Genomic DNA, 24483 nt, shown 5'->3' on the forward strand with positions numbered 1-24483 from the left:
GTGTGTGTGTGTGTGTGTGTGTGTTGGGGGGGGGGGGGGTGGAGATGTCTTTAGAGAGAAATGACCTTTATGGACAGGTGATTTCTATAACTTAAGGTTGACTGTATTTCACATTTTCTGTAATCACATTCTCAATAAAAGAACTAAATTGATTGTAGAGCAGTCCAGGTATAGTTTGTGTTGGTAAAAGGCAGCTGGTATATTATACAAGACTATAAAATTTAAAACAATGAAAGATTCTAAAAAAAGTAGTACAATCTTAATTTCCTCAAGTACTATGTACTGGCAAATAGTTGTTAAAGAAAAATATTGATTGAATATCTTATGTTAAAGAATAAAATGTATACTTTAATGTGTATATATTTTGGTAATTGATCAGATTCAGAGGTTGGTGTAGGAGAATTCTGAATGATAAATGCTGAACTATTCAACGTATGGGCCATTTATATGTAATAAATTGATATTTGGCATTACATACCCTGGAAAATGTGCAATTTGTTTCAAGAGAAGCTATTTTCAAAGCAAAATGATTTTCTTTTAATTGTCTGCTAATTTTGATAGTATCTCACTATGTTATTTCTCCTTACACCAGCCTGAGATAATGTTACCCATTAAAAAAAAAGCAGACCACAGTTGTTACCACTGCTGTAAAATATATGTAATTTAAAATGTAAGCAAGTTACTAAAGATATGAGCAGGATGGTGATTCTAGAGGTTAGTAATGTGAATCAGGTCTTCATATTCAAAATTATAAATAATCTCTGTTGTAGTAGTCCCTTTAACCCTTACCCTGCTAAATTTCTACAATGAACTTGTCCATCTTTCAATCTGGACAGTACCATTAACTGTTAAAAGGGGTGTTTACCAAAAAGTTACTAACTTAATGGCGAACATTGTAGATCATGATCATACTGCATGGAAGTGCAGGCTGATCATGATCTGCACTGGTCACAAAGGTAGAATCATTTGTTTTCATGATAAGGGCTAACGCACCTTGTGATTTTGCTTAATATTTACAATTTCATTATGCTTATTTAAACAGTTCATAGTGGTCAGTATGGGGAGAACAAATATGTGAGCCTGATTTTAATGAGAACCCATATTGTATCATGAGTATTAATATTAACTCAAAATATGCGAGGTCAGTCTGTGATCAGGAATGAAATATGTGAGGTCAGTCTGTGAACAAGAATGAAAATATCAATCATTTCAAAATAAAGCCTAAAATTACCAGTATTTTGAATTTTATATTCAGTACTGTTTAGTTTTTTATTGTTACAAGATGGGCCACCTTTTGTAGTGTAGCTCAAAAGCAATACAACCTCAGTCTGACCAGTCATCTCAGTAGGTAGACAAGCCCATATAACATAAAGTGGTGAGTTGTTCTGAAGTCCTCAATTAGTTAATGTAGGAAAGTTGTCAATGACCAAATGAATACAAGCTAGTAATGGTACATAATTCAGAAAAAAATGGTCTGGTTAATAGATTAGTCAAATCACTTGCCCCTCATTGATATGGGTTCGAGCCTCTAAGACTTAGACTGCATGGATGTGCAGGCTGATCATGATCTGCACTGGTCACAAAGGCAGAATAAGTTGTGTCCAGCATGATAAGGGTTAAACTCCTACCAGGGGGGTGGTGGGTGGGGAATATATATTAAAGAAACATAGAACAAAAATACTTAAAGCAGTGAATCGCAGTTAATCAATGAGTAAACCATTAGAGGGCATTGTCCATTTTCTAGGATGGCAACGGTTAACCAGTTATCCGAGTACTTGCTTGGTGTTTCAAGTATCGATTACAAAATTTAGTAATTGAGTACTCGAAAATAATAAAATAAAAGACAAAAAGACACATGCGAAATGATGACATGATTGTTGACCATGGTTTTTGATGGTTGACCATGATTTAACATGGTCAGTCATCAAATACCATGGTGAAAACATGGTCAGGAGCACAGTCAACCATTGTTGACCATGGTGAGATAAAATTGGACATGGTTGGCCATGGTCAGAATCAACAGTTTGACTATGGTCTACTGTTGTCAACTCTTTTCAACCATGGGTGACCATGGACTACCATGGTCATGTTAGTAATTTTCACACTTATCTAGTTTTACAATGCACCAAAGACGCCTGACTGCATTTTGGCTCCAACAATAATTTGTTGTCATCTTAGCAATTTTATGACAAATAAATGACTGACTTGCATAAATAGATATAGACTGTAATTGTCATGTAATTTCACAACCATTTCAAACTCATATTTATACAGTTTTTGATGGTTGACTGTGGTCCACAACCATGGTTGACCATGGTCTGATAACATGTTTTATGAATGTGGTGCCAATTACCGCAGCCATGGTAAACCATTGTCTCATGACCACCATGATAAACCATGAATTACTATGGTAATAAACAGTAAATTTTCGACTGGGGACTTGAAACACAGCAATTTTAACATGGTTGTTTAAATGAGACCTTGAGCGTTCAATAAAGAATATAGCCTTTATAATTTAAAAAGTAAACCAGTCCAGTTTTGTGCCGACTTAAGTTCGGCTTAGTGTTTTATTAGCCGCTGATATAAAGAATAATTATATCTCCCTCCAAAAGTGGTGTGGGAGACATATTGATTTACTCCTGTCTGTGTGTGTCACAATTATTTCCACACTCTAAGTCGAACATTTCTCATTCGATCTTCAACAAACTTGAACAAAATATGTTTACCATTAAGTCCTTGGCCAAGTTCGATAACTAGCCAAATCAGCCCAGGCACTTAGGAATTATGGCCCTTGAAATTTGTTTTTTTTTTATTTCTTATAATCAAAGCACTGAAAGTCTATAAGGCATTTGAGGTCTTGGTGCATGGTTGACTCACATACTATTATTCAGATGATTAGGCAGTTGTGAGAGACGTGCGCTTTTCTCAGACGATATTAAATGAACTATTAACATTTACACAATTTCTGTATGAGGACATTATACAATTATTGCCTTTAAGTGAGGTCGATATGTGGATTTATCGACCTGATAAAAGCAATATCGACCAAGGGTCGATATATGGATTTATCAGGTCGATAAATTAACATATCGACCGAACCTAAAAGGCAACAATTGTTTTATTATTAAATCCAGCCTAATTATAAGTATAAAAATTAAAAACAAATATATGTAGCCTTTTGTAATTTTTTGTAGTAAATGGTGTATGACGTAGCATGGTCTTGACGTCAAAACATTGTTCTTTAAGTATGACGTCACATTTATTCGTACCTAAGCGATTTCGCACGTGACGGTTTTCGGTGCGGTCAATATGTACTTTAGGCCCCACCCACCAGTCAATATGATAATTTATCACAGATCATGTGACCATGTTTAAACCAACCGCAATCAACAAAAAAGTCAATTTAATAATAATACTTGTAATATATATATAACTTTTGTCATATGTTGGTTTTACATTCTCGAGTTTTCCCTTTAGCACAATAAATCATTTACAGCTGTATCTAACAATAAAAGATTGGTTTTGAAATGTTATATCACTGCTTACGGGAGCCATGGTAAAACAACTAGTGATTTTGAATTATCTCCCTTTAGTATTAAAAAAAAGCTAAATATGTTCGATTCTTGCCTATTCCGGTTACGGAAACCACTTTTACGAGTAACAGAATACTTGATCGAAAAAGTCTGCGAGTACTCGAGTACCAAAATCGGTTTTCCGTTGCCATCCCTACTATTTTCGACCTATCAGACTCAATAAAACATGATGAATTGTGCTAGACTTCATTCATCAGAATAATAATAGTTTTTCAAGGTCAATATATTGGTCAGAAGTTTGGTCAGTGAAAAGTTACGGAAATTTGATTATTTCAAAGTCAGTGAATTGTTAGACGTAAAAAAAAAGTTGTTTATTTCCAGTATCCCGACCTACTCTACATTTTTGGCCCGACCCTAAAAGTTTTTATGGCCTTGGAGAATATTTTTTCCAACTTTTGAACAAAAAGTTGCACAACTTTACCATTTATGCTTTAAACATGGTCAGTGATGTTAGAGATCAACTAACTGATGCTCTCAAGGCATAATCCCCTAATTTGTATTTATTTTTTGACATAAAAATTATTTCCGAAAAGGCTCACTTAAAAAAAAAATAAAAAAAGAAAATTCAGACCTACCTACCCTAATTTTTTTTTGAGCATGTTACCGGAAACAAAGAATTTTTTTAGGCCTTAGGACATTTTGGCCAGTGAAATATCAAGAAATTTTACCCATTCTTGTTGATGGCAAGCTACTGTAAAAGCAGAATTTTTATCGAGGGTTTAAATTGTGCTATATTCATGAGGTCCTACATATTGCGAAAATTAATCCTCGCATAACTACCCACCATTAGTATAATTCAAATTCAAGTAGGATACCATTTTTAAAATTTCGCGAATATTAATCTCGTGAACATGCTCAAAATTTCAAATTTGCAAAGTTTTGAATCAGCGAACATATGTGCTTTTACAGTACTTTAATTGTTGGCATAATTTTTGTCTTCCTCCTAATTAAAAATGCTGTGTAGGTGTATTTTGAAGCATAACCTTGGTGAAAATAATGTTTGAGTGCATGTCTAGCAAATATAGAACTTTTATCTGTTTAGAAAAATGATTTATAAATATGTTTACAACCTCACATACAACTTTCTATTAATAAATTCTTGTTTTACTACCATGTTTTAAATCAGAACTGGTAGAGACTATTTATAACTTTATTTATTAGTAGACAAAAATACACATCAAAGAAGTTGTTATCACTCTTTTATGGCAGTGATGGAAAGAACAATAAATCTTTTTCTTCCATTGGTCCTTTCATCTCTCTATCCATAAGTGTATTAGCCACTCTTCAGCTTTTCATATGTCCATTTCTTTGTGTATTTTGTTGTTATTTATCAGTATCTTTGTATATTTTGTAGTTCTTCAACTTGGCATTGTATTTTTTACACAGATAAGTACAGGAATGTGAACTTTTAAAACATTTTTACCTCGATGTCTGTTTAAGGGACACTTCTCGAGATTTATCTCTACATTTTGAAAAATTGAGTCAAGTGCTTCAGTTTTTCTTTTTCTTTTTTTTTTCTTTTTTATAGATAAATGAAAATTTGAAATTTACAAAGTCATATTAATTCCTCCAAATAGTTTTAGAAAATTTAATGCTAATAAAATTAAATAATTGAAAAATACATGTAGAAAACAATCAGTTCATTTAAATTCTTGTCATGTCTCTTCAGTACATGGGTCATACAGAATTCTGTTTAACCAGGTATTTTTTTATTGTTAAAAAGTTGGGTAGTTAAATTCAGGTACGAAAGGTTGGTGGGTGGGTGTTCGTTGCAACTTTACCAGCTGTTTCTGGTTCAGATCAGCCTCCTATAATGGGCTTGTATTGACACCTAATTAATGTTAAGAAAGCTGGAGGTCAAGGTCAAATGTTGAAAACCTGCTTGTGAAGATTTTTATTAATATCAGCATTTCAAAATTATCTTCTGAAGCCTGATCATCCAGACAATACTAAGAATGTTATCTTTGAAACTGGGTTGATTGATTTATATATCAAAATTTCAGTTTGCAGATGATTGTGTTCATACAGGTGTGAGATGATAAAACTGAAGTAGGTATATACTGCATTTAGCTTCTCATTTGTTTTCCATTGCTTCCAAAATTTTCTTGCGTAACCATAGATATAAAAGATCAGTTGTGACTGATATTTTAAGATGTTGGAGTTATTGCAAGATGGTTGATTTTTTTTCTCCCAATATTTTATTAGATTATAGCAATTACATAGATTGTTGAGAAAATTTTCACATTTGATGTTAAATAGACAAAATGGTGGCCAATTATACTTCTGCTGTAGGCGTGTAGTTATGGAGACATTACTTGAACCCTCGATGTCTTGGTCAGGAGTTTAATGCTCTATCCTTGCACAGTACTCTCCCTTGTCTTAGCCCCTTTCCATCCTTATTCGGATGTGGTCAATGGTGTTTGTGACTAATATTTGGCATTATTATAAAGTTGTTTAAAACATATAGAAAGGAAGAACAGAATCATTGCTTTTGTTACTTGATTGATGAATATTGTACAAATTTAGAAAATAGTATGAGTGAGTTATAAAAAAATTAGGTGGTAGTGACATGAAATAGTTTACTATGATTGCGTCTGCAGCGGAGGTAGCTTGTCATACTGAAATTCTTATGTCGTTCTCATGGAAGGAATTTGCATGTAGTATGAGATTTGTCGGATATTTTCAATTCCACACACCACAGAAATGTCAAAATCATAGTAATGGTGCTATGTAAATAGTACTCAGTCCTGGCAGTAGAAGGCTTGGCGTATAAATACCATAAGTAACCTCTGACTCCTACCTTGTGTATAATTCATTCATCGTAAACAAGTAGTATATTTAAGAATGTATAAGATTTTTATTTGTCCGGTATTAGGAGGCACTTGTTCTGTCAATAGCAGAATGGAATTTGCTGTCAATGCAACGATATAGATAATTGTAATTGACTAAATGTGTAGAAATGTGTCTCCCCACAAATTGTAAAAATGCAAATCAACGTAAGAATCATTTTTGCTGATTTTACAGCTTTTTATGATACGTTATTTTGTCAAATGCAAATATATTCAAATTTTAAAAATTTCCTTTGATGCAGTGTAATTATGTTCTATGCAGTTTGAGATGTAATAGCAAGGACTACTGTATTAAGCACCTGATGGTTTGGGTAGTGGGGCCATTTCCAGCTGTTTCAATTAACACTTCTGACATTATTTTAGAGACTGGAGAGCTAGGTGGAAACACAGACATTCCACAAAAACAGCTGAATATCATTTTCGCAAATAGACCTTTGGATAAATGGATCCCAATTTAGAATTTATTTGTGCAGCAATTAACTAATTAACTAATTGAATATTTTTGCAGCAATTAATTCCCTGAACTTTATTTCTGAAGCAATTAAAAATATTATGTCTTTAGAACATTTATAATTTACTTAGGATGAAATTAGCAATTTAGAATTATGTCTTGAGCAATTAGCACTGTAGACATCATATCTTATTTAGATAACACTTTTGACTTCATATTTGCAGCAATTAGCATTGCACATTTAGCACATTGAACTTCATTTCAGAGCATTGAGCAGTTTTAATAGAGACAAATTTATGTAACAAAGGTGAATGTACTATTTAAAGGACGCACTCATTCACTGATATATTCATCTCTTTTTTAGCTCACCTGTCACAAAGTGACAAGGTGAGCTTTTGTGATCGCGCGGTGTCCGTCGTCCGTCCGTGCGTCAGTGCGTCCGTGCGGCCGTCCGTAAACTTTTGCTTGTGACCACTCTAGAGGTCACATTTTTCATGGGATCTTTATGAAAATTGGTCAGAATGTTCATTTTGATGATGGCTAGGTCAAGTTTGAAACTGGGTCACGTGCCTTCAAAAACTAGGTCAGTAGGTCTAAAAATAGAAAAACCTTGTGACTTCTCTAGAGGCCATATATTTCACAAGATCTTCATGAAAATTGGTCAGAATGTTCACCTTGATGATATCTAGTTCAAGTTCGAAACTGGGTCACGTGCCTTCAAAAACTAGGTCAGTAGGTCTAAAAATAGAAAAACCTTGTGACCTTTCTAGAGGCCATATATTTCATACAATCTTCATGTAAATTGGTCAGAACGTTCACCTTGATGATATCTAGATCAAGTTCGAAACTGGGTCACGTGCCGTCAAAAACTAGGTCAGTAGGTCAAATAATAGAAAAACCTTGTGACCTCTCTAAAGGCCATATTTTTCATGGGATCTGTATGAAAGTTGGTCTGAATGTTCGTCTTGATGATATCTAGGTCAAGTTCGAAACTGGGTCACGTGCGGTCAAAAACTAGGTCAGTAGGTCTAAAAATAGAAAAACCTTGTGACCTCTCTAGAGGCCATATATTTCATGAGATATTCATGAAAATTGGTCAGAATGTTCATCTTGATGATATCTAGGTCAAGTTCGAAACTGGGTCAACTGTGGACAAAAACTAGGTCAGTAGGTCTAAATTTATTAAAATCTTTTGACTTCTCTAGAGGCCATATTTTTCAAGGGATCTTCATGAAAATTGATCTGAATGTTAACCTTGATGATATCTAGGTCAGTTTCGAAACTGGGTCACGTGCGGTCAAAAACTAGGCCAGTAGGTATAAAAATAGAAAAACCTTGTGACCTCTCTAGAGGCCATATTTTTCATGAGATCTTCATGAAAATTAGTGAGAATGTTCACCTTGATGATATCTAGGTAAAGTTCAAAACAGGGTCATGTACCTTCGAGAACTAGGTCAATAGGTCAAATAATAGAAAAACCTTGTGACCTCTCTAGAGACCATATTTTTCAATGGATCTTCATGAAAATTTGTCAGAATTTTTATCTTGAAAATATCTAGGTCAAGTTCAAAACTGGGTCACATGAGCTCAAAAACTAGGTCACTATGTCAAATAATAGAAAAAACGACGTCATACTCAAAACTGGGTCATGTGGGAAGAGGTGAGTGATTCAGGACCATCATGGTCCTCTTGTTTTAGATAAGCACTTAGCAATTAGCATTTGTCATTTATTGTTTTACTTTTCTCAATTAAGAATTAGCATTTATCATTTATTGTTTTACATTTCTCAGTTAAGAATTAGCATTTATCATTTGACAATTACCGTTTGACTGTCATTATTTGACTTTCAACATTTGGCAAATAGCATTTCATTAACTATTTGTCATTTAGCATTAAATGGCAATTAGCTTGGTGCATTGACCTTCCATATAAATGTAGAGCAATTGAATAGCGATTTAAAAAAGCCCTCATTCTCCAATCAATAAAATGTTTCTTTTGGAAATTGCTTCTATTTCAGTGAAGATTCAGAATATTATAGGACATTCTGATTGACAGTTACATCACAGAATTATTGCAGAATAGATAAGTTATCAATATATTTAAAGTTTCTGTCAAATTTTATTTAGCATGAATGAAATGATAAATTTGTTAAAGGTGTAAGGAAGTTATCACTGAGTGCAGGTAATACATGCTGAGGCATACAGCACCTGGAAAATAATATGGAATGATATTTAGGTAAATATTACACAATGCCTGCTGACTGTTACAATTTACTCACTGACACTCCCATTGTGCTTACTGGTATAGTAATCATGCATGCTGGCACCTTTAACATGCTTGTTGACAATGATACCACGCTTGTTGACAATGATACCATGCTTGCTGACAATGATACCATGTGTGCTGGAAGTTACAACTTCTTTGCTGCTTAGACCCTGATGGCTATATCTTAATTTCATTTGGCAATATGACAGTGCCGTGTACCATATTGGAATATTTCAACATGCTATGGTTATACTGGTTAATCTGTAATGCATCCAAGAACAAAATTCACGAAGTGATCAACCAGTAAGGAATCAGGCACTAGGCAAAATAGGAGTAAGCATAATGTCATTTCAAAAGTATATGTCACATTTTAATAACAGGGGGCGCTATGTTCAAGTGGTCGTGTTTTTGCGTGCTTTGAATAATTATTTGCCGGAAAGATTATCGAGGATATCCGAATATGTATAGATATCTAACAATAGTTACTTCCCCTTTTTGCAAATTGCCATTTGTCTTAACTTTATTTATTTTTAATGTTGCATTTATTTACAAGTGACGTGTTATATAAATGGAAGACTTACAGTTTGAAATTCCTGAGATTTCACAAATTAAACTGGCTGTTAAGGACAGAATTTTGCAGATTGCTAATAATGTGTCAAACTGTCATTTAAATTTTGAACATGTAGAATATGAACTTGAGTCAGTGATGACTGTTTTGACACTTAGCCAAGAGCTAATTAAAATCCGTTATAGGCCGGATATTCCCGTTACCTTTCGTGAAAACTACAAACTTGCGCCCCCTGGTATCAAAATGTGACGTGCAATGTTGCACTTTGCATTATGCTTACTTTCAACTTGCTTAGTGACTGATTGCATCTTTCAAATTGTGTGCTCACATCGTGTATTTTCTTCTGTGAGCATTGTAACTGTGCAATGTTGCTTATATACAGTCCTGGCATGTTGAAATATTCCAATACGGTACACGGCACTGTCATTTTGCCAAATGAAATTATGATATAGACCTCAGAGTCTAAGCAGCAAAGAAGTTGTAACTTCCAGCACGCATGGTATCATTGTCAGCAAGCATGATATCATTGTCAACAAGCATGGTATCATTGTCAACAAGCGTATTAAAGGTGCCAGCATGCATGATTACTATACCAGTAAGCACAATGGGAGTGTCAGTGAGTAAATTGTAACAGTCAGCAGGCATTGTGTAATATTTACCTAAATATCATTCCATAAAATAATGTATTAGATATTTAATACCTTTTAGTAAAGATAAAATGGTTACACCCTTGAAACACCCTTTAATATATTCGTAGCCAGTGTTCATTCCAGATTTTCTTTTAATTGGGCTCAAAAGGCCCCATTAAAGCAAAAACTTAGGGACATTCGAAAAAACAGGGGTCACCAAAGAATAACTGTTTTACCCATAATAAAAAGCTATATTTTTAACACTTTTGTTACATGTAGCTCAACGTATTACTTTTGCGATTCTTAAAACATAATTCATGTATTTACAAGTCGTAATATCCTTATCGTTATTGAAACCTAACCACGGAAAGTCCGACAGCCATTTACTATGGAATGAATGTTTGTCGCCTGATTCTGACGCCATTGGGTGATTTAGCGGTCTTGAACAAGTTATCTTTCTTTGTTCTTCCTCGTCTTCTGTTTTCGGATGTTCGAGAAAATCGTAAAATTGGATTTCTATTTTCTCACAATTGCGTCTGCCATTTAGTAGCAATGTTGTTAGGCAACCGGAGACTGGCTACTATTTTTACATCGACCAATGAAATGATGCGTTATGTCATCTGAAGAGTTGTATTCGATTCACAATTGCTGGAAGTGGGCGCTAACAGCTAATTGTAAACGGATTTAATATTTTGTTTTCTGAAAATGTGTGTGCTCGATGGGGGCTATAAGGCGAACATTTATGCACCCAAACTGTAAAATATGCGCCAATGGCCCCATGGCGCGGCCTGGAATGAACACTGATAGCATATCTATGTGAAGTTAACTTTAATTAATTAAGTAGTCATGGTAGCATTATGACAACACCATTTTAGATAGTTATAGCTTATCCTAGCATAATTTAAATTGACTACAAGGAGGTAGTCAGGGCAACATCATTGCAACAACCAGTAAGTCAGTTTAAAGCTAACTTTATGTAAGTAGTCATGGTAACATCATTGCAACACCCTTATATATTTTTATACTCATCAAAGTGTAATTAAAGCTAACTATAAGTAAGTAGTCATGGTAATATCATGGCAACACCCATTTAGATCGGTGCAGCTCTTCAAAGTTTTTTTTAAAGCAAACTTAATGTAAGTGGCCATGGAAACATCATGGCAATACTCTTTTAGACAGTTGTAGCTCAGTTAAGTGTATTTAAAGCAAACTTTAAACATTGTGTAAGTAGTCATGGTAACATCATTGCAACACCCTTTTAGATAGTTTTAACTCATCAAAACATCACCAAAGTGTATTTAAATGTACTTAATATAAATAGTCATGGTAACATCATGGCACCACCATTTTAGATAGTTATAGCTGATCAAAATGCATTTAAAGCAAACTTTATTTAAGTAGTCATGGTAACATCATTGCAACACCCTTTTAGATAGTTGCACTTATTATTATTAAAGTGTATTTAGAGCTAAATATAAGTAAGAAGTCCTGGAAAAATCATGTCAACAACCTTTTTGTTCACCTTAGTAACTTTTAGGTTAGCTATAAATAAGTAATTATGAGAACACTCTAGGATTCTTAATAAATTTTTTTTATGAAATAAAGAAGTGGGCTACTTCTTTTGATTTCGATATAATTTCTATTAATTTCATATTTGCATTTGCTAGATGTTGGGATATTTTAACAATCTGAACCAGCAGGCAAGTTTAAACAGCGTGTAGCTTCCGAATTAATGTATTTCCAATCTACCCTGGTTGCACATCCAAGGTAGGTAAAGGGAGGTAATTTTATTTCTTCACACTTGCATTTCTAATGAATTTCGGCTACATATATATTTGTGAGTTTAAATCTTTGGCATGTTCTAATATTCATATGACTCCCTTGGCAATGTATGCTTATTTGATTTATACATATGCTAAAATAACTCTTCGTTGGGCGACAAGGACAGGAAAATGAATTTTTAAAAATACCTCCATTGAAAATCAAACCTGTATTAAGCAACCAGTGAACACAAGTAAGTGTGAATGATCATTTGTGTAACTTTCTACCAAACCAATTACTTGATCAAAATCTGATTAACCACCTTTAAACTTTGACTTTTCAATTTCTTGACATTCATACATTTATATCAAAGAAACAGCAGCCTCCGTGGCCGAGTGGTTAAGGTCGCTGACTCCAAATCATTTGCCCCTCACCGATGTGGGTTCGAGCCTAACACTTGGGGCGTTGAATTCTTCATGTGAGGAAGCCATCCAGCTGGCTTAAAGGTAATTTGTTCTACCCAGGTACCCGCTCGTGATGAAATAATGCACGGAGGGGCACCTCAGGGGTCTTCCTCTACCATCAAAGCTGGAAAATAGCTATATGGCCTGTAATTGTGTCAGTGTGACGTTAAATCCCCCCTCCTTAATATTTGAGAATTTTTGATGAAGTCTTTTAAAGTTATGATATCTTTTTACCTATGGAAAGGCAAAATGGTAATTTCTGTTGATTCAAATAAGTGAGGGGAGGGTGGGGGGGGGACAGGGAGAGCAGTCATAAAGAACTATATAGTACGTCATTTTAGATAAGGTTTCCGGTTAAGAAGATAAAATCTGATAATGGAGTCTGGAAATATATTTATTTGAAACTATATAACTTTTAAATATAGTTTAATGTATTGATATATTGATTATTCTACACTGAACATATGTTGTAATATTGTTTTGTACTGTAGAATGTAGTATTTTATTTTGTATTCATAGAAAATAGCTATTTAAGAAAATATTGGAAATTGTTCAAAGTAACAACAGAATTATAAAAGATAGCTGTGAGGCTCTTGCAGTTTGTTAGAACATATAAATACCACAGTAGATACAATCCTAGTCTTCCTAATCTTTATTCCAATCCTTTATTGTACAGGTATTGTTCTTTTAATGGATATCTTTTTGGTGGCTGCTGCCACCAGTGTCAAAAAGAATACTCCGTTTGAGAAATCTTGTCAGTTCTTAAGACCATCCTAACAACACAACCAAAAATAGTTCCAAGCTTTCCAGGTAAAAAATTATCTACACAGCGTGCAGAATATGCAAAGCTACAATATATGCCTTAATACCATTTTTAATGTAAATTCGGCGACTAAAATTGATACAAACTGAAGTCAACGTTTTAATGAAAACAACCACGTGTATGAATACAAATATGCAAATTGGTTACCTCATGTCACCTGAACTGGAGCGATGATATTGATTAGCTATTGCCTAGTACTGCCCCAGAGGTCACGTAGCTTATAACGTAGAAAAGGTAGCTTATATATATAGAAACCTAGCCTGGGAATCCAGACTGACAATTCAAAAATGTTTCCTAACCGCAGTGTCACATGTATAACTCCCGAAATTTAAGGCTTTATTTGATAAAGAACAATGACTTCTGCTAGCAATAATCCGCGGCTAAAAATAGAAATGGAATTTCAACGGAAAAGTTTCCAAATAATTCCGGACCATAGACAATACCAGTTTGTACCTCTGATAGCTTTTCCAGCAAGTTGTAACACTTTTCAAATATGTCAGAACAAACTTAAATGTTCGTAATAGCTATCAAATTGTAAGATATTATTTTAATGCAACCCTAATGATCTAAGAATGTTACTGAATTTTCGACTGCATTGTCTCGTTTTCGTTTCAAGCACGCAAAAATATGACCACATGTTAATTAGGCTATTTATAGAAAATCGATAATCAGCAGTTCATCAGTTTGACATTTGAAACATGTAGCTCATATTACTCTGATGAGCGATCCAGGGTCATCATGACCCTCTTGTTGTTTTCACCGTCTATGCGTCCGTGGCCTAGGACAATAGAAATCCTTTGTATTTAGTCCGTAACCACTTAAGTCTTTTGTCGCTTAAGTGGTCATTCTGTTGTTTTCAAACAATGGAATGACCACACAATACCAAATCATATGGGTGTCCATCTGTCAGCATTAAGTTTTTAGCTCAGAAGGTTCAGGGTGAGCTATTAGTATGGGTTGAATGGTCCGGCATCCGTCGTTCATCATCCATCGTCCACATTTTTACTTAAACATCTTCTCCTCTGAAACGGATGACTTTTTCTGACCGAATTAAATACAAAAAAGCAATCCTAGTATATAAATCGATTCATGACCAATGTCCTAATTATCTTACTTCAAAATTTACTCAAAAGCAAACATCTGATCGTGAACTTAGATCTAGAGAAAATGATGAACTAGTAGTACCTATGCCAAAAAAGGAATTTTTTCGCAAATCTTTGCACTATTCTGGAACAGTTATCTGGAATAACATACCTAAATATATACGTACTTCAGACACCCTGGAGAAATTTAAAAGATCGTACCTTCAGTGGCAATACTCTGACAGTACAATAAGTCATAATTGCAATTAAATGTCAGGAAATACTGTCTCTACCATCTCTCTCCATTTTCATTGTAAATAGTTACTTCAGTTGTTAAATTAGTGTCCTGTATTGTATATAATCTTTCATTCTCATATTATTTTTCTGATAACATTAACTTTGTGTGTTTTATTTTGTCATATTTTTATCCATGTTTGTATATAGCCATGTATATGTGGACCATATTGTAAATTGGCTTAGCCAAATATGTTATCCACTATAAATAAAGTCGTTATTATTATTATTATTATTATTACTACTTGTAAGAATAACACCAAATTTGGTCTGTAGCATCCTGGTGAGGTCCTGTGTCAAGTTTGTTCAAATGGAGGCACTTGGCCCCTTTTATGGGCTGCTAGAGCTTAAAACAGAAATACCTTTAAACGACTTCTCATGAACCGCTTGATGGATCTTCATCAAACTTGGTCTGTAGCATCATTATAGGGTCCTCTGCCAAATTTGTTCAAATGGGGGCACTTGGCCCCTTCTAGGGGCCGCTAGAGCTAAAAATAGAAATACCTTTAAACAACTTCTTATCATGATCCACTTGATTGATCTTCATCAAACTTAGTCTGTAGCATCATTATTTGGTCCTCTCCCAAATTTATTCAAATGGGGGCACTTGACCCCTTTTATGGGCCGCTAGAGCTAAAAATAGAAATACCTTTAAATAACTTCTTCTCATGAACGGCTTGATGGATCTTCATCAAACTTAGTCTGTAGTATCATTATATGGTCATCTCCCAAGTTCGTTCAAATGGGGTACTTAGCTCCTTTTAGGGGCTGCTAGAGCTAAAAATAGAAATATTTTTAAAAGACTTCTTATCATGCACTGCTTGATGGATCTTCATTAAAATTGGTCTGTGGCATCATTATATGGTCGTTTCCCAAGTTTTTTCGAATGGGGCCACTTGGCCCCTTTTAGGGACAGCTAGAGCTAAAATAGAAATACCTTTTAAACAACTTCTTATCATGAAAAATTTGATGTATCTTCATAAAACTTGCTATGTAGCAGAATTATTTGGTCCTCTCCCAAGTTTGTTCAAAGGGGGCACTTGACCCCTTTTAGGGGCTGCTAGATCTAAAAATAGAAATACCTTTAAAAAGTCTTTTTTGATTTTAAATTTTTTAAATTCTTTTTTAGCCCGACTATTCAAAGAATAGTAGAGCTATTGGACTCACCCATGCGTCGGCGTCGGTGTCTGCGTCGGCGTCCCGATTTGGTTAAGGTTTTGTATGTAAGCTGGTATCTCAGTAACCACTTGTGGGAATGGATTGAAACTTCACACACTTATTCACTGTGATAAACTGACCTACATTGCACAGGTTCCATAACTCTATTTTGCTTTTTTACAAAATTATGCCCCTTTTTCGACTTAGAAATTCTTGGTTAAGGTTTTGTATGTAAGCTGGTATCTCAGTAACCACTTGTGGGAATGGATTGAAGCTGCACACACTTATTCACTGTGATAAACTGACCTTCATTGCACAGGTTCTTTAACTCTATTTTGCTTTTTTACAAAATTATGCCCCTTTTTCGACTTAGAAATTCTTGGTTAAGGTTTTGTATGTAAGCTGGTATCTCAGTATCCGCTAATGAAAATGGATTGAAACTTCACACACTTGTTCACTGTCATGATCTGACATGCACTGTGTAGGTCCCATAACTCTGCTTTGCATTTTTTTCAAAATAATGCCCCTTTTTCGACTTAGCAGTTTTTGGTTAAGTTTTTGTATTTAAGCTGGTATTTCAGTATCCACCTACGGGAAAGGATTGAAATTTCACGCATTTGTTCACTTTTTGAGCTGATAAGCACTGTGAAGGTCCCATAACCCTTTTTCCCATTTTTACAAAATTATGCCCCTTTTTTGACTTGTTAAATTTAATACTTTGTCACAAGCAAGATCTAATTAGGTCAAGGTCTGTCTCAGGCCCATTTATGATTAATGTCAAGTTTGAAATTTGGTCATCTCAGGTACTAAAATTTAGGTCATGTGAGTTATACACGGTCTTCATGCCCAACCTGTTTAAAGGAATATTACAAGAAGTTGTTTCTTTAAGGCAGTTTAAAAAGCATTGTAGTACAGAAAATAATGAATAAAGCTATCTCAGTCATAAAAGTTGAGTTTTATAGTTTTGCTGGACTAGGTTTATGCAACATATTTGCACGATGTTGTAGTTTTTTAAGTTACAAAGTAATTTGTCATGTCGGAAACATAGCTGTAGTTAATTAGATTTAACTGCAACATAGTAAAATTATTAAAACATTCTTTTTGCTTGTTACTGCTCAAGTGAAATGTCTTTTTAAGTACATGTAATATGCCACGACTTTTGCAAAATACTGTATATAAGTTACGTTGGCATGAAAACAGTAATGATTTTGTCCAATATGGCTGTTATAGTCCATTTCACAACATGTATTTAGAAGGTTCAAAATTTGTTTTTTTTGTTGAAAAAATGAAATTTAGTTATTTTCCCCATTCAACTTTGTGGAGTGACACAACCCCATAAAAAAAATTTAAAAAATCAGCCCGGGGTCAAAAGCTTAGATATTTGACATGTACCATTGCCTAGTGGACCTCTACAAAATTTGTTCAAATCATGACCCCCCCCCCCCCCCCCCCAGGTCAAAATTGACCCCGCCCCAGGGGTCACACGATTTTACATAGGAAAATCTTCAAATTTTTTCTAAAAATAAACCAGAAGGCCTAGAGCTTAGATATTGAGCTTAGCTCAACCTTCATAAATCTGGTATAATAATAATAATAATATTTAACATGTAGCATTGCCTAGTGGACCTCTACAAAATTTGTTCAAATCATGACCCCCAGGGTCAAAATTTACCCAACCCCATGGGGTTACTTGATTGTACATAGAAAAATCTTCAGAATTTTCTAAAAATAAACCAGAAGGCCTAGAGCTTAGATATTTGACATGTAGCATTGCCTAGTGTACCTCTACAAAATTTGTTCAAATCTTGACCCCGCCCCAGGAGTTACTTGATTGTACATAGGGAAATCTTCATAAATTTGCTAAAAATAAACCAGAAGGCCTAGATCTTAGATATTTGATATGTAACATTGTCTAGAAGACTTCTACAAATTTTTTTCAAATCATGACCCCCGGGGTAAAGTTGACCCCGCCCCAGCGGTAACTTAATTGTGCATCGGAAAATCTTCAAAAAATTACTAAAAATAAACCAGAAGACCTAGAGCTTAGATATTTGACATGTAGCATTGCCTAGAGGACCTCTACAAAATTTGTTCAAATCATGACCCCCGGCATCAAATTGGCCCCGCCCCAGGGGTTACTTGATTGTACATAGGAAAATCTTCCAAAAAATGTCTAGAAATAAACTAGAAGGCCTAGAGCTTAGATATTTGGTGTGTAGCATTGCCTAGTGGGTTTCTACCAAGTTTGTTCAAATCATGACCCCAGGGTCAAGCTTAAATGCAAATCTTCATAGCAACCATTTAACCAGGTGAGCAATATAGGGCCATCATGGCCCTCTTCTAATTTTGGTGGCAGATTTTTTGTAATTAAGATAAAATATAATGTTTTCTTGTTAAACCCTATTTTCAGTAATTGTTTTCAAAGGTTTGAATATTCGATTAACAGAATATCAGGTATTATTGAATCCATTGTTTTGGTTACTTCCCTTTATGACTCTTGTCTATTTGTTCATGAAGTAATGTTTTTCAAAATATTTAATTATGTATATTCTCTGGACAACTGCTTTATCTGTGTATATTTTCATTTACTATAAAATTTTGTATGGAAAGAAAAAAATGTAATGATATTTCAATGATGACCTTTTCCACATTATATTGTATGTGCAGTCTGACACCATAGGCAAAAAAAAACATGAACAGGTGGCATATTTCAAAAAATATTTTCAAAATTGGACACCAAAATTTCAAAATAAATATAAAGCACGGCAGGAACTACTAATCCCCAATGATAAAGCGATTCCCGCCGAAACGCGAGGACGAGTCTATTTCATGATAACTGACGAAATAATAATTCATAATGGTTACCCATTTACTTGACAATTAAATATTGGTATTTCTTTCATTTTAAATAGTTATTATGTATACGGCAACATATACTGACGAGATAAAGAAACGCCTCATTGAAATTTGGCGTTATTTTTTTCCTAATGCTTTTAATTGTTGTGAAATGTAGTAAATCTACATGTACTCTGACCGACAAACACAGTGAACAAAAACTCGCGCGATTTCATTCAGCCATTTGTTCACTTCATGTACCTGGTCATGATTTCCTCGTGCAGTCCGTGCATGTAAACCATGTGGTTTGATTGAACGATTTTTGCACATGTACATGTGTAATACGACACACAACCATATTTTCAGCTATTCTCTGAAAAAAACATTAGTTTTCGTAATGCCGAGGCTGAATTCTGAAGAGAGGGCTCAGGTTTTGGCTATGCTTGAATGTGGGCGAACGCAGGAACAAGTTGCTAGACGTTTTAACGTCTCTCGTTCGACAATTGTGCGTCTTATTCGACGTGTGAGAGACACGGGAACGTCTATCGATAGACCACGTTCAGGTAGACCGCGTGTAACATCAATACAACAGGATAATTATATGTCAACGTCATTTACGTGACAGATTTGTGACGGCGCAATCTACGTCACGTATAGTTGTAGGTAACCGTGGACGTCCAATTAGTCGACATACAGTGAGAAATCGACTCAGAGAACGCGGAATTACCTGTCGTAGGCCCTACCGCGGTCTAATTCTAACGTTACGCCACCGTCAACAACGTCTTATTTGGGCCCGCAACCATCGCGGCCAGCTTTGGCAGAACGTAGTGTTCAGTGACGAGTCGCGTTTCAACTTGTGGAACGCCGACGGACGTATCCATGTCTATAGACGACGCCATGAACACTACGCAAACAATTGCGTTTTGGAGCACAATCGTTACGGTGGAGGTGGAGTAATGGTGTGGGCAGCAATCAACCATAGGTTTAAGTCCCAACTCGTCGTTTGCCAAGGTAATCTCACAGCCAGGCGTTACATCGACCAGATATTACGTCATGTAGTTGTCCCTTTATTCCGTCAACGTCAAGGATTAGTCTATCAGCACGACAACGCGTGACCTCACGTTGCACGCGTCACCAGGGACTTTCTACAGGCTAGAAACATTAATGTTTTACCTTGGCCGGCGTGTTCACCGGACTGCAATCCGATTGAACACGCGTGGGATTATCTCGGACGGCGGTTATGCCAACGTCAACCCCAGCCAGCAAACGTCCGGGAACTGGTAGCAGCGCTGCACCAGGAGTGGGCCAGAATCCCACGGTATCTGTTACGCAACTGGTGCGGCTCTATGAGGCGTCGCCTTGCTGCTGTGGTTGCTAGCAGAGGTGGCCACATGCGCTACTGATTTTTCTAATGCAATTACTCTGACCGGGCTATTAAAATTCAAGATTTAAGCATAATGCGACAATGAAATGATTTCTTATTGACCATAAATTCTTGTAAAGCATCTAATTTGTGAATGGAATTGTTCTTTTCTAATTTTGAATCACGGTTAACGAAAAATTGTATACCGAGTTTGAATGAGGCGTTTCTTTATCTCGTCAGTGTAGCTCAGTTGGGTAAACTGCAGACAACATTTGGATATAAGTCGTTTTGTGGATTCGAATCTTCATAAGAGTTTTTTTTTCAGATTTGTTTTTTTTTCTATTCGTTTTCATTTTTATTTCATTACTTTTGTTTGTTTCTTTCTTTCTTTGATGGTTTGAATTTGTATATATGTCTTTATATAACACAATAGCATGTTCATTATTTGCATGACTTGAGTGCATGCATTTAATCTATCATCTTTGATATATAATAAACCATTCTGATCTGCCATATCGGCTTTAGATACCTCTCTGTGGTATTGTCACAGAGCTCATGAAGGAAACCTAATTTTTATGCAAAAGTGAAATAAAAACTAATTCTCAATACTGAGTTTCAAACCCACACGGCAAAAGATCTGTTGACCATTGACATCATGCTTTACCACTGAGCTAATTTGTAATTTGAACAAAATCCGAAAATATTTAGATTGTAACATGCTAGAAAAATGCTGAATTCCCTATGTTCCATTTTAATCTATTTATAGTCATGTTTGTAAATATCAAGTTATCGTTGGGGCATAGTATAATTTTACTGGAAAAGGAATTAACCTTTAGCATGCTGGACATGATTGGTTTTGCCCTTGCAACCAGTGTAGATCATGATCACCTGCACATCAGTGCAGTCTGATCATGATCAGCACAGTTTAACATTCAGTCAGTAACTTTTTGGTATGCATACCTTTTAACAGTTAATGGTACTGTCCAAAGTGGAAGATGGACAAGTTCATTATAGAAATTTAGCAGGGTAAGGGTTAAAATTGATATTTGGCTGGTTTTTGTTGAGCCTTCGTGCGGATGTGAAGACATAGTTGTCCAAATGGCTGTTTGGTGTATGCGCGTGCGTACATCAGTGCTTGTGTGTCCGTCCAGATTTGTTTGTCCAGACCATAACTTTGACATGCATGGAGCAATCTTGTTTATATTTGGCATGAATGTTAACATCAGTGAGACTGAGTGTTATGCGCAAACGCCAGGTTCCTATCTCAAATATCAAGGTCACAGTTGGAGGTCAAAGGTCATGTCAGATCTTGTCAGGCCCATTACTTTGACATGCATTGAGGAATCTTGTTTATATTTGGCGTGAATGTTAACCTCAGCGAGATGGAGCATTGTGCACAAACTCAAGGTTCCTATCTCAAAGGTCAAGGTCACAGTTGGAGGTGAAAGGTCATGTTGGATCTTATCTGGCCCATAATTTTGACATGCATTGAGGAATCTTGTTTATATTTTGCATGAATGTTTAACTTAATGAGACTGACTTAGTTTCAAAGGTGAAGGTCACAGTTATGGGTCAAAGGGCGGGCTTGACATGTTGGCCGTGGGCATCTAGTATTTTTTTAGCTCACCTGTCACAAAGTGACAAGGTGAGCTTTTGTGATCGCGTGGCGTCCGTCGTCCGTCGTCCGTGCGTGCGTAAACTTTTGCTTGTGACCACTCTAGAGGTCACATTTTTCATGGGATCTTTATGAAAGTTGGTCAGAATGTTCATCTTGGTGATATCTAGGTCAAGTTCGAAACTGGGTCACGTGCGGTCAAAAACTAGGTCAGTAGATCTAAAAATAGAAAAACCTTATGACCTCTCTAGAGGCCATTTTTTTCATGAGATCTTCATGAAAATTGGTCAGAATGTTCACCTTGATGATATATAGGTCAAGTTCAAAACTGGGTCACGTGCGGTCAAAAACTAGGTCAGTAGGTCTAAAAATAGAAAAACCTTGTGACCTCTCTAGAGGCCATATTTCTCAATGGATCTTCATGAAAATTGGTCAGAATGTTCACCTTGATGATATCTAGGTCAAGTTCGAAACTGGGTCACTTGGGGTCAAAAACTAGGTCAGTAGATCTAAAAATAGAAAAACCTTGTGACCTCTCTAGAGGCCATATTTTTCATGAGATCTTCATGAAAATTAGTCAGAATGTTCACCTTGATGATATCTAGGTCGAGTTCGAAATTGGATCACGTGGGGTCAAAAACTAGGTCAGTAGGTCTAAAAATAGAAAAACCTTGTGACCTCTCTAGAGGCCATATTTCTCAATGGATCTTCATGAAAATTGGTCAGAATGTTCATCTTGATGATATCTAGGTCAAGTTCAAAACGGGTCACGTGGGGTCAAAAACAAGGTCAGTGGATATAAAAATAGAAAAACCTTGTGACCTCTCTAGAGGCCATATTTTTCATGAGATCTTCATGAAAATTGGTCAGAATGTTCACCTTCATGATATCTAAGTCGAGTTCGAAACTGGGTCATGTGGGGTCAAAAACTAGGTCAGTAGGTCTAAAAATAGAAAAGCCATGTGACCTCTCTAGAGGCCATATTTCTCAATGGATCTTCATGAAAATTGGTCAGAATGTTCACCTTGATGATATCTGGGTCAGGTTTGAAACTGGGTCACGTGCGGTCAAAAACTAGGTCAGTAGGTCTGAAAATAGAAAAACCTTGTGACCTCTCTAGAGGCCATATTTTTCATGGGATCTTTATGAAAATTAGTCAGAATGTTCACCTTGATGATATCTAGGTCAGGTTCGAAATTTGGTCATGTGCGGTCAATAACTAGGTCAGTAGATCTAAAAATAGAAAAACCTTGTGACCTCTCTAGAGGCCATATTTTTCAAGAGATCTTCATGAAAATTGGTCAGAATGTTCATCTTGATGATATCTAGGTCAGGTTTGAAACTGGGTCACGTGCGATCAAAAACTAGGTCAGTAGGTCTAAAAATAGAAAAACCTTGTGATGTCTCTAGAGGCCATATTTCTCAATGGATCTTCATGAAAACTGGTGAGAATGTTCAGCTTGATGATATCTAGGTCAAGTTTGTAACTGGGTCATGTGCGGTCAAAAACTAGGTCAGTAGGTTGAAAAATAGAAAAACCTTGTGACCTGTCTAGAGGCCATATTTTTCACGAGATCTTCATGAAAATTGGTGAGAATGTTCACCTTGATGATATCTAGGTCAAGTTTAAAAGTGGGTCATGTGCCTTCAAAAACTAGGTCATTAGGTCAAATAATAGAAAAACCTTGTGACCTCTCTAGAGGTCATATTTTTCAATGGATCTTCATGAAAATTGGTCAGAATTTTTTATCTTGATGATATCTAGGTCACATATGCTCAAAAACTAGATCACTGTCAATTAATAGAAATAACGACGTCATACTCAGTTCAACACTAGGTCATGTGGGGATAGGTGAGCGATTCAGGACCATCATGGTCCTCTTGTTTTACTGTTCTTTTTAGATGTAATATGTGTCATTTATTTTGATTTTTTGATACTGGTGGAAAGCTTACAACTTACTTTTGTAGCAGGCTACTGCAAAGTATAGTAGATATAAGAATTGAATGGGGTTTTTTGTACATTTATACGGGTATTAACCACATTGAAACTAAATGTTGCAAATCGTTTCAGAACACTTTAACTGCTCAGCTGTAGAGGCCCCTCAGTTCATATCCATGCAAACTGTAAGATGGATCTGAGATGATTTAAAGCCTTAATCAAAGAAATTCTCTTCAAAGAATGGAAAACATTATCCTAAATATCAGCAGTTCTATATTATGATGCTTTTATGAGAAATTGTTTTAGTTCCTCTTTACCATAAATTTTGCATGATAATGTATTCCTGCCTGTGATTTCTGTGTTAAAATATGATTTTTTTTCTCTGCTGCATCATTTATGACTGTTTCAGACAACAGTTTTTTGTTTTATTCTTTTAAGATGAAAACTGAAGTATTTCTAGTGTGTATACTACCATAACATACTTATGTCCGAATGATTTGAGTCATACTTATATGAGAATTTAGTCTTAAGTTCAAGTAAAAATAAGTACATGTAATTTAGTTTAATTTAGTAAAGGATATACTATGAAAGGTTAGATCATTTTCTTATTGTTTATTCTTTTAAACAGAATTAATAATTGAACTGAGTTTCATTTCATTTAGAGGTTTTAAGGTTTTATGTTTCTTTAACTCACTGTTTAAATGAATATATATAATAATCTTGATAAGGAGTTGTTATTTTCTATATTTAGTTAATAGTATTGAAAATTCATTGTGTATGTAAACATATCTTCC

At 35.3% G+C, this 24483-nt stretch overlaps 1 protein-coding gene across 4 annotated transcripts in view; it reads left to right on the forward strand.

The window, feature by feature from the left end:
- Positions 1–24483, forward strand: part of LOC123529777 (prestin-like) — an 87559-nt gene that overhangs the window by 19664 nt on the left and 43412 nt on the right. Inside the window, exon 1 of one of the 4 annotated variants that reach the window (XM_053522432.1) lies at positions 24214–24280. The exons of the other annotated variants lie outside the window; for them this stretch is intronic. Within the exon in view, the coding sequence (XP_053378407.1) occupies positions 24274–24280 (7 nt within the window). The 5' untranslated portion in view covers positions 24214–24273. Of the gene's footprint in view, positions 1–24213; positions 24281–24483 lie in introns of those variants that run through there. 4 annotated transcript variants of the gene reach the window in all.

This window comes from Mercenaria mercenaria, chromosome 13, assembly GCF_021730395.1.
Source record: "Mercenaria mercenaria strain notata chromosome 13, MADL_Memer_1, whole genome shotgun sequence".
NCBI classification, from domain to species: domain Eukaryota; kingdom Metazoa; phylum Mollusca; class Bivalvia; order Venerida; family Veneridae; genus Mercenaria; species Mercenaria mercenaria.